The following is a 12,045-nucleotide window of genomic DNA, read 5'->3' as shown; positions in this document are numbered from 1 at the left end:
GCCGTCAGTTATAATTGACTTAACGTGAATGTGGAGGAGGAAGATTTGGTGTAGCATACTATTTGACATTTGCAAGAATGACGGGAAGCAAAGGTTGTAAATATTATAAAAGCAGTGAAGATGCTTGGCTGGAGGGATCAGAAGTGGGAGTGGAAGAAAGAAGCCCAGGTGAAGTGGAGTAAGTGCAGTACTATCTTTATTTTGGAGTAGTTATATGTGGCCACAGTGGCTTAGCTAGTAGAGCTGTTGCCCGGCAGGAAGATCTGCTGCCTCACAGCGCCAGAGACCTCGGGTGCTGTCTGTGTGGAGTTTCCACGTCCTCTCTGTGACTGCATGGGTTCCGCTTCGGAGTGCTCTGGTTTGCTCCCCCATTCCAAAGACACGCGAGTTATTTGATCTCTGTAAATTGCTCCTAGTGTGTAGGGAGTGGATGCAGAAGTGGGATAATAAAGTGGTGTGGCGGCGCCTAACGGCAGTGGCTCGACTGCAATCCGTCTGTCTCTCGTTAAATGTATGTTTGATTCTAGTTTTATCATTTTTTTAGCTGTGTATATGTGGGGGGTGGGGGAAACCGTTTTAAATCTCTTCCCTGTTCAGGGACCCGACCTTTTCCCTGTTGGGTCCCCGATGTCGTTGGGCCTAACATCGAGGAGCCAGCGGCGACCTCCGGCTGGAACTAACCTGAGGGCTCCAGTCGCGGAGCCTGCGGACCTGACATCGCGGAGCTGGCTGTCTTCGGAGCGGGAGGAGCTGTGGTGACACGCGGCTGCGTCCCGACTTCGGAGCTTCGGAGGCTCCGGCCGCCGGCCCGGTGGATGGGAGCTCGCTGGTCTCGCAACAGCAACTTCTCCCGCTGGAATCACGGGGTTTAAAGGACTCGGAGTGGGACCTACCATCGCTCGGCGCGGCCTAACGGCCGAGGGACTTACCATCGCCCGCCGGGGGTTTTAACATCGTGAGCCCCAGTTCGCCTCGGCGTTGCAGTTGGACTGCTGGACCGTGGGTGAAGAATAAAGGGAAGAGATAAGACTTTTGCCTTCCATCACAGTGAGGAGGTGTTGGGGATTCACTGTGATGGATGTCTGTGTGTTAAGTGTGGGTCTTGGTTTTTTTGTAATTGTTAAGACTGTAGAAAATGCAATTTCGTTTAATGCAAGCTGTTTGAATGACAATAAAAGGCATTCATTCATTCATAAAGAATTAATGTGAATCAATGACATAGTCAGTGTGGACTCAGTGGGCTGAAGGGCCTGTTTCTATGCGATATCTCTAATTAACCCTTTTGAGTAAAAAGCACTACTCCGTCGCTCATTTGTAGCACATGGCGATTCAGGTGGACAGTGTGGTGAAGAAGGCATTTGGCACACTTGCCTTCATTGGGAAGGGCATGAGCAACAAAAAAGTGATGAAATGCAAGATGGGACATCAAATGGTGAACGTTTTACGGTCTCCATTCAGCCAGATACCTATCAATGTCCGAATATTGATTGATGGACACGAAGGCAAAAACCTTAGTGGCACAGGAGCCGACAGTCTGGGAGGCATAGTTTAGTGTTATGATTGGCGATTAGCTAAATCAGGTGAGGGAATAGTCAGAGAGCTGAAATGGATATTGATTGATGAGCCAAGGTAAATAAACTCCTAGCAACAATCCAAGGTCAGTGATGTTTGGAAGAAGAATGTGGGACAGTTATGATTGCTGCTCTGACAAAGTTGATGTACGTGTCGGCAAACTGCGGTCGGAAATGTGCCAAAATGAAGCTGCAGGCTTTATTTTCTTCAATAAAGTCTTGAGGCTTGGCCTCAAAAAGAGTAGGTTTAGTCATGGTGTGAAACGGACCTCCTGCGTAAGTAAGGAGAATAACAAGAGGAAGTGGCAGTGAGTGGAGCTTTATGGATCATGTGCAAGTAGATGAAATTAGTTAATCTTGGTATCATGTTCAGCACAGACCTTGCGGTCCAATGGGCTGTTCCTGTGATATACCTTTCTGTATTCCATGTTCAGAAGGACACAAAGTGCTGGAGTAACTCAGATCAGGCAGCATCCCTGGAAAATATGGATAGGTGACTGGGTGACGTTTCAGGACTGAAGAAGGGGTTCGACCTGAAACGTCGCCTGTCCACCCTGTCCTGTCTGACCTGCTGAGTTACTTCAGCACTTTGTGTCCTATTGAGTATTAAGCAGCATCTGCAGTTCTTTGTTTCTCCATTTTCCATTCTGATTGGGGATGATCAGCCATGATCACATTGGATGGCGGTGCTGGCTCGAAGGGCCGAATGGCCTACTTCTGCACCTATTGTCTATTGTCTATAGAAGATGGCTTTGAACTGGTAGGAAATAAACAGTATAGATTGGGACACAGGTCGGGAACAATGACCATTTTTGGACCTGTGGCAAACAGGTGGGAGACAAAATTATTTGGATCAAAATTATAGTTTTGGTTCAGCACATGTAAAGCTACATATTGAAACTAAACTGCAGCATTCAAGAAAAGTTTTGAGGATCTTCCATAGAGGGAGGTTGGTATTATTTACCTTGATAGTAAATGTTTCACTATCACAGTACATGTGGCAGTATAATACCAATATCAACTTTGAAGTAGGATGTAGATACAAACCAGGAGATCCCGGAGTCCCTGGCGGACTGAACGCTAGTGTTTGGCGAAACAGTTTCTAAGTCCAAATATATTGGACCTTTTAAATTGTATTCATCATAAAAAAATAATAGTCATCCATGCACTAATCATTAAGAAGCAAACATCTTGTGGAAGAATATGAGAATAAATGGGATTAACAAGGTTGAACACTGATGATAAGGCACCCAGATGTGATTTCAATCTTGACATGTACAATCCTCGGAATTATAACTGTTTGGCATCTTGGAATATCGCACTGTTATTGATTACTTTTACACCCACAAGTCTGCCCACATGTTGCTTGCTTTCTAACAGAGTAATCCAGCAGCATCCACAAAGTTAATCTGAAGTATAAACCAATGCAAGACGTAAAACGTTTTCACAATGGTTTAAGTAAATAACTGAACAGAGTTCATGAAATCATTTTCACTTAAGAATTAACTTTCAAGCGTTGCTCCCGATCACCATTTTCTACATTACCATTTAGCTTAAAGGTATTCCTTCGCTTACCTTATGATTTTTCTGATTTAATTTTTTTAGCTCCAGTCCCCTGATATTTGAACCTTTCAATGATTAATTTACTCAGCTTAGATTTTCCTTTCATTGTTTTGACCTTTTCAATTATTTGAACTCATTTTATCAAAGCCTCAAAATGCTGTTGAAAATTGATAGAACACTTGTGTCAGTTTTGTCATCTGCATATGTCAACATGATCCCACATGGTTTCAAGGGAGTCCCTGGTTTATTTTGATGTGGATCTGCAGTTATAAGGAACAGTGTCGTCCAGTAGCTTGAAATGAAGAGAGACCACAAGGGAAATGCAGCTGCAGTTAGAACGCCTCTTGCATGAACCAATACAAAAAATGTTATTGAGGGGGCAGGCAGAGGACACAGTGGAAAATCTGGAGATGTGGATCAGCTGCTGTTAATTAATTCCCAGACATGATTAAACCTCTCCAAATAATACACAGAATATAGATTTAAATCAAATGTACAAAATAACCATACTTTTTATGTGGAATGTACCATTGTATACAAAAGAGTGCAAAGTGTCATTATGCTTGCATGGCCATTATTTACGGTATTGTCCTTTTATTAATGTTAGCAGTAGCAATGCAAACATCCTTGGGTTCCCATTGACCAATAAATTCCAAAGCATTGAAGCAGATGTATTTAAAATATTGCTACAGATGTCATTTGCTATTGTTGAATGTCGGTTTTTTGCCAGAGAAATTACGAATGCAAGTTTAAATTCTGTTAATTCCATGCATTTTTGTTTCAGCTAATAATTGGATGGTGCTTTCAAACTTTATTTTCCGGGGTAATGTACATAATCAAAATCGACACAATAATTACAGACTAACCTAATGACTTTCAAATGAGTCCAGGACATGACAAATACAAGATGGGATTTTCCCTTTATTCTGCAGTGCAAAATATGTCCTCAATATTTGAAGCAATTTCAGATGGCTCCAAAATAATTTTGGAAGGATGTATTGTAACTTGTAAAATTCATTTGTGATTACACTGCATTCCCCACATTTTTTCCAGGTGATTTGTATATGTATGCTGAACTTTTATTTCCACAGAGGAAATTTATGATGAATTACCGTCATGTCCAACTTCTCTCTTTCCATGAATATTTTTGCTTTTGTTCCAACAACTGCTATTCTGTTTGTTCGGTAAGGTCATATTGCTTTATTTTCTTTGCGCTTGATAAATTATATTTAACCTTCTGTGATTACTTTCCAGATCCATGAAAAACTTCAGCATTATGAAAGGCAAAGCCCGTCACCCGTTCTTCAGAATGCAGCCACTTTGGCAGACGATGTAAGTGTCCTTCAGCTTCATGGTGAGATCATTGGGCAGAAGCGCATCCAAAGGTTTTTATGGAATTAATAGTCAGATCAGTCACTTTCTTTTCCAATGAGGCTGTATATTTTTATTCTCTTGTTTTATTCTACGCCAGATGAAAGAGTGGGGAAATAAAACGCTTCACCCATATTAAATACACGTGTTGTTTAATTTGAAAAGCCCATTAAATCCTAAAGGGAGGAGTAGGGAAAACTGTGAAAATACTGGACAGTACATGAAAAATAGAGACCTATTAAAATGTACTAATGCGAGTGAAATACAAACAGATGTAGTGAAAGAAGTGGGGCATGAGGAATGCCTGCACTAGAACTACTTACAATATCTGGATGATTTATTATGGTTTTTCCTTTGTAAATTGACCATGCTGTTGAGAATGATTAATATTGTTAAGTGTTAACTGAGTTGTTCTCGGTTACTTTGACTTAACTGCTGAAATGCCTTACATTTTGTAATTACCAAGGTTCATGTATTATAGACAGAGAAGTTAGGCCATGTACATCTCGTAATCAAACAGAAGCATATTAACTTGAACCAAGAATGGATCATACAGCCACCTAAGTCAGCTCTGTCACTCCTTAATCGTTTAAAAGAACATTGAGCAACCGACTGTTCTAGGTGTAAAGGTCCAAAGATTCCTGAAAGTACATGAAGGTAAGGTGGTGAAGAAAGAGATGGGATGCTTGCCTTCATTACTCAGAACATAGAATATAAGAGCAAGGACACTATGATGTATCTTTATGAAACAGTGTTCTATATGTGGATAAATGTGAGGTTATCCACTTTGGTGGCAAAAACAGGAAAGTAGACTATTATCTGAATGGTGGCCGATTAGGAACAGGGGAGATGCAACGAGACCTGGGTGTCATGGTACACCAGTCATTGAAAGTAGGCATGCAGGTGCAGCAGGCAGTGAAGAAAGCGAATGGTATGTTAGCATTCATAGCAAAAGGATTTGAGTATAGGAGCAGGGAGGTTCTACTGCAGTTGTACAGGGTCTTGGTGAGACCACACCTGGAGTATTGCGTACAGTTTTGGTCTCCTAATCTGAGGAAAGACATTCTTGCCATAGAGGGAGTACAGAGAAGGTTCACCAGACTGATTCCTGGGATGTCAGGACTTCCATATGAAGAAAGACTGGATAGACTCGGCTTGTACTCGCTAGAATTTAGAAGATTGAGGGGGGATCTTATAGAAACTTACAAAATTCTTAAGCGGTTGGACAGGCTAGATACAGGAAGATTGATCCCGATGTTGGGGAAGTCCAGAACAAGGGGTCACAGTTTAAGGATAAGGGGGAAATCTTTTAGGACCGAGATGAGAAAAACATTTTTCACACAGAGAGTGGTGAATCTCTGGAGTTCTCTGCCACAGAAGGTAGTTGAGGCCAGTTCATTGGCTATATTTAAGAGGGAGTTAGATGTGGCCCTTGTGGCTAAAGGGATCAGTGGGTATGGAGAGAAGGCAGGTACAGGATACTGAGTTGGATGATCAGCCATGATCATATTGAATGGTGGTGCAGGCTCGAAGGGCCGAATGGCCTACTCCTGCGTATATTTTCTATGTTTCTATGCAGTTCTGGTCACCATGCTACAGAGGAACACAATTGCAATGGAGATTCACCAGGATCTTGCCTAGCGTTGCAGTAATAAAGCAAAACTGAAGAGGTAGAGTTTGTTTTCTTTGCAGCAGAGGAGACGAAAGGGGAACTGATTGAAATAATTATAATTATGAGGGCAGTAATAAAGCAAATAGAAATACACTTTTCCCTGTAGCAAAGGTATCTAAAGCCAGAGGACAAAGGTTTAAGCATAAGATCTTTTAGAGGAGACTCAAGAAAAATGTTTTCACCCAGGCAGTATTTGGTACCTGGAGCAAACTGCAAAAGGGATTGGTGGAGGCAGAGACTCTCGCAACATTATAAGTCTCTAGATAGACACAAAAAGCTGGAGTAACTCAGCGGGGCAAGCAGCATATCTGGAAAAAAGGAATAGATGATATTTCAGATCAAGAAACGAGAGATATAGACAGTTTCTCAGCCTGGTTAAAGCCCACAGCTTTTGATTAATTTGTTTCCTGTTGAAAATTAGTATTTCGTATTGTACGGCATAATATTATACTTATTGTTCAGTACAAGATATGCATGAATAGGTTATGATTTTCATTCAGAGAGTAATCAGAGAACAGTCGGGATATATCCTCTATAGAAGCAGATACAAATACAACTTTAGACATATAGGGTTTACAGGGCTATGGGCCAATTGCAGGCCAATGGGACTAGTTCAACATGTCAAGTTGGTCAGCAAGGACAAGTTAGGCTGAAGAGCCTGTTTCTGTGCTTTATAGCTCTTTGACTCTGGCTCTATTCTTTTGAGCTTGTTTATATTATTGAGAAACATGTCCTGTGCTCGTATTGATCTAGTACTGAAGCATGCTAGTGCACAAACGTGGCATGAAAGATTAGGAAACTTCATGGCATGTATGGCATGCACACAAAGATTTTGCATGGCTCTATGGATAATTTTGACGACTGATACACAGAGATAGTAAAACTTGCATTATTTTTATGTGCAGCCTGGCAAACTGAATATTAATGGGTCTCTGGGAACAGTGTTATATCCTTTCCATCTGGTTCAATGGGGGAAAGCCGAAAGGGCCTGTCCCACTTGGCAATTGTTTCGGCGACTGCCGGCATTATTGACTGACGTATCAGGTCACCGAAAAATTTGCGGCGTGATGATGTATGATGTGTTTTTTAAGCGTCGCAACATTTATTTTGTTGCCGCTGGATTTTGAAATGTTCAAAATCTATTGGCGACACTGATATGATGCCGGCAGTCACCGAAAAAATCGCCAAGTGGGACAGGCCCTTAACTCTCAAAAAATGAAAGAGAACAAGGTACTCAAAAAATGAAAGAGATCAAGGTATTTACTTCCAAAAGCAGTGCTTTGGGTACAGGAAAGATTTTCTTGCCCACTTCCACTGCCAAGTAATGTGCATCTCCTCCAACTTGGTCTGTGGGAATGGAAATATTACTGTTGAAATTGGTGAAAAGTGCCAAAACTACTATTGAATGATATACCAGATTCTGTCATCAACAAGCTGTACTTTTTTAGATCATTTTCTGATATTCACTTCTGTTTATTCACATCAATTTTGTTGTTGGCTTTGAAATTTGTAGACTACTTTATTTTTGTAATAACTTGCTGATCAGCACCGTTCAAGTTGCACTAAAACTCATTATCCTGTTTCCTGTAGTGTCTGGTTTATGTTGTATGACTAAGTGTTCTAAGAGTCCTTGGGGCAAAATATCATTCTTCTGTAGACAGTGGGCAGCAGCGTAATTATATTCAGCAAAAAACAAACTGCTGGAGGAACTCAGCAGGTCAAGAAGTTTATATTGTTGATTGTTGCTCTTCGGGGAGGAAAGTTACAGAGTGAGACATGAACAGTATCAGCACAGTAGGTATTCGAGAGCTATGGAGTTACCTTGTGGCAATTTGATAAAACAATTATGTATTTCTTTTAATGTCTCCCCCTCCTTTTTTTGTTCCACTAGAATTGAGCCAGGACATGAATTCTTTTCAGGATCGTGAAAGATTACACTTGTATTGCCTGCAAGGAGCCATTTATTTTTTTAATCAATCACACAATAATGTTACTAGTTGGAATACCATATGAAAACACAACACAGAATCTGGTCCTTGATCATATACAATATTGCTGAATTGATGGTGCTGCAGGAAACCATTGCGCAAGTCCCAAATGGCCAAATCCCCTTGATATTTTGTGACCTGCACAGGGAATGAAATAAGAATCTGTACTTTGTACTTTTTGTACTTTGAGCTATGAATACTTTTTTTTGTTGTAACATCTAAAACAGGGCATTCGATTGAAAATGTATCATTTGGGAAAATAAGCCATGTCTTTAATGCAATAGAATAAATTTGATTTAGAAGAAAAGTCACAAAGTGCTGCAGTAATTCAGCGGGTCAGGCCTGGTCTGGAAAACGTGGAGGGGTATCATTTAAGGTCGGGTCACTTCAGGCACTGACTTGACACATCGCCAATCCATGTTCTTCAGTGATGCTGCCTGACCCGCTGAGTTACTCCAGCACTTTGTGTCTTTTCTTCCAAATCTAATTTCTTCTATTGCATTAAAGACATGGCTTAATTTTTTTTGTAAGCCAGCATCTGCCATTTTTGGTATCTAAATTAGATTTAGAATTGATTGCATTTTGGGCATTTTAACCACAAAATTAAATCAGCATTTGCTTGTTACTGATTGAAATATTGAGATCTTTGCATTGTTTTTTTAAATCATTTTTTGACTGGTGAATACTGCTGTTACCGTGATTACAAAATATCTCTAGATTTTTCAAAGTAATCGATGGCACCCAATGAATCTAATTGGGGATGATACCATCACTTCCCAGACTTCACAGGCTGCAGTTGTACAGGGTATTGGTGAGACCACACCTGGAGTATTGTGTACAGTTTTGGTCTCCAAATCTGAGGAAAGACATTCTTGCCATAGAGGGAGTACAGAGAAGGTTCACCAGACTGATTCCTGGGATGTCAGACTTTCATATGAAGAAAGACTGGATAGACTCGGCTTGTACTCGCTAGAATTTAGAAGATTGAGGGGGGATCTTATAGAAACTTACAAAATTCTTAAGGGGTTGGACAGGCTAGATGCAGGAAGATTGTTCCCGATGTTGGGGAAGTCCAGAACAAGGGCACAGTTTAAGGATAAAAGGGAAATCCTTTAGGACCGAGATGAGAAAAACATTTTTCACACAGAGGGTGGTGAATCTCTGGAACTGTCTGCCACAGAAGGTAGTTGAGGCCAGTTCATTGGCTATATTTCAGAGGGAGTTAGATGTAGCCCTTGTGGCTAAAGGGATCAAGGGGTATGGAGAGAAGGCAGGCACAGGATACTGAGTTGGATAATCAGCCATGATCATATTGAATGGCGGTGCAGGCTCGAAGGGCCGAATGGCCTACTCCTGCACCTATTTTCTATGTTTCTATGTTTAAGGGTCATGACTTGATTCTAAACTGCACTGAGACAGTTGTACTTGTCCCCTTCCATACCTTTCCTCGTCCCACTTCAACCTACTTTCTTTTCACTTTGAGCCTTGGAAATTTTGACACAGAATAAGAAGCCATTTTGGCTATCATATCCATGATTTACAGGGGGAAAGAAAAGCTATAAGATTAATTTCACCTTTTAGCACTAAGTGCACGTCTTCGAATAATTTAAATTAAGTGGGGTTGCTGCCTTCAACAACGTTTTCAGGCAGTGAGACCCTGTGAGTGAAAAGTTGTTTTTTTTTTTGCATATCGCCTCTATTCCTTCTTCCAATCAATTTCAACGTATTCATTCCAGTTTCGACGCATCTAATTGGAAAAAAAGAATCTTCCCTATTTACTCAGCTATGTTGCACAACATTTTGAGGGGCTTGAAATCTCCCCTTGGCTATTTGTCTCAATATAGAAAATGCCGGCTTACCCAATTTTGCTATAATATTTCTTTAACATCTTCACAAATTCTTTCTTATTCAATTCAATCACATCCTTCTCATAATACTGTGACCAAAATCTGTAATCAGCGTTCAAGCTGTAACCAAACTCAATTTATAAAAGCAAAACTAATAATTGCCCAGATTTGAGCACTTCACTAATCACTCATTTTCAGTAGTAGGCAGACCTTGGATGGTGCCAACATTGCCTCCCCATCTCACACCGGGCGGTATAGTGGTAAAGTTGCTGCCTTACGGCGCTTGCAGCGCTGGAGACCCGGGTTCGATCCTGACTACGGGTGCTGTCTGTACAGAGTTTGTACGTTCTCCCCGTGACCGCGTGGCTTTTCTCCGAGACCTACGATTTCCTCCCTATTGTCCCTATTGTGTGTAGGATAGTGTTAATGTGCGGGGATCACTGGTTGGTGCTGGCTCCAAGGGCCGAAGGGTCTATTTCCACACTATCTCTAAACTAAACTAAACTTCGTCGGATTCCAGGGACTTAAACCATTTTGAATGATGCCATGTAGGACCTTGTTCTGCATCAAATCCAGGTGGACTCTGTCAAAGGAACTTCCTTCATGAATGCTCCTGTTAGCCCTTTCAAATAAATGAATCAATTAGTGAATACAACTTTCATATCTAGTCCATACCGACTATCACTAGAACTAGGGGACATAGTTGCAGAATAAGGGGGGGCTCTTTTAAAACTGAGATGAGGAAGAACTTCTTCACCCAGAGGGTGGTTAATTTATGGAATTCACTGCCCCAGGGAGCAGTGGAAGCAGAAACGTTAAATATATTTAAGTCTAAAATAGATGTTTTTTTAGCTGCCAAGGGGATAAGGGGCTACGGGGAGAGGGCAGGGATATGGACCTAGGTATGGTTAGTATAGTAAGACCTGAGTGATCTCCTGGACAAGTGTCGATCGCCTGGATTGGGGTCGGAGAGGAATTTCCCGGATTTTTTTTCCCGAATTGGACCTGGGTTTTTATCCGTTTTTTTGCCTCCCCCAGGAGATCACGCGGTTCTTGGGGTGGAGAGGGGTGATAGCGGTATAAAGGGGAGGGTAGTGTCTTGTGTTCTGTGTCTTGTGTCTACTGTTTGTGGGTAAGTGTGTCTGTTTAGTGTTCAGCCATGAGCGAATGGCGGTGCGGGCTCGACGGACCTGGTGGTCTACTCTCGCACCTACTTTCTATGTTTCTATGTTTCTATGTTATCCCTAATTAATGCATGCCTTCACCCTCCTTCCTCATACTCTCTACTTCCTCTCATTGTCCTTCCCTGTACTCTTTGTTACACCCCTCCCAACTACTCTGGAGCAGTCAGATACCATTTATAATTGGCGAATATGTTTATTATGTCAGAGATGGCTAAGACATTCATTGCATAATTCATTACACATGGCTTTTCAAATGTTGTTTATTTCTGTATTATGAGGAATTCAACTAACTTGCAGCAAGATTTTGTAATTTACCCTTCTCTGTTTTGCATCTGTTGTGGTTACTTGCCCAGCCCGGCCTCTGTGATAAACATCTTTTCTTCACTCTAGTGTCGTCTGGTGCAGTGTCAATGTACGTAGCCATGGCATGTCACTGCAATAATGTCTTTAGAAAATAGACAATTTTAATTCAATTTTGGCTGTTGACAGTTGTTGTAAACTTGCTAAATATTTTAATATGGTGCAGCTGTGAACCTTGTATTATGATACTGAATCTTTTCTTTAGATTCACTTTCAGTTGTTTCCCTGATACAATTCCGACTTTTAAAATCTGTAGGAAGGCACTGCAGATGTTGGTTTACACTGAAGATAGACTCAAAATGCTGGAGTAACTCAGCGGGACAGGCAGCGTCTCTGGATAGGAATGGGTGACATTTTCTTTAGACTTCTCGTCGGAGAGGAGAGGAGAACTTCTTCAAAGTAGGCAAACCTTGAAGAGATTTTGCAGTGGAGCAGTCTGAAGAAGGATCTTGATCCGAAACATCACCCATTCCTTCTATCCAGAGATGC

At 41.3% G+C, this 12,045-nt stretch overlaps 1 protein-coding gene across 6 annotated transcripts in view; it reads left to right on the top strand.

The window, feature by feature from the left end:
- mpp7 (membrane palmitoylated protein 7) overlaps positions 1–12,045 on the top strand; it is a 424,513-nt gene that overhangs the window by 219,911 nt on the left and 192,557 nt on the right. For 5 of the 6 annotated variants that reach the window (XM_033016205.1, XM_033016225.1, XM_033016218.1 and 2 more), the window contains one exon: positions 4,389–4,466. In XM_033016205.1, coding sequence (XP_032872096.1) covers positions 4,389–4,466 — 78 coding nt within the window. Of the gene's footprint in view, positions 1–4,386; positions 4,489–12,045 lie in introns of those variants that run through there. The other variant, XM_033016232.1, reaches the window with a different exon arrangement.

The sequence above is a fragment of the Amblyraja radiata genome, chromosome 2 (genome assembly GCF_010909765.2).
Source record: "Amblyraja radiata isolate CabotCenter1 chromosome 2, sAmbRad1.1.pri, whole genome shotgun sequence".
NCBI classification, from domain to species: domain Eukaryota; kingdom Metazoa; phylum Chordata; class Chondrichthyes; order Rajiformes; family Rajidae; genus Amblyraja; species Amblyraja radiata.
The sequence above is the reverse complement of the archived record's forward strand: the minus strand, read 5'-3'. Positions and strand labels throughout refer to the sequence as shown.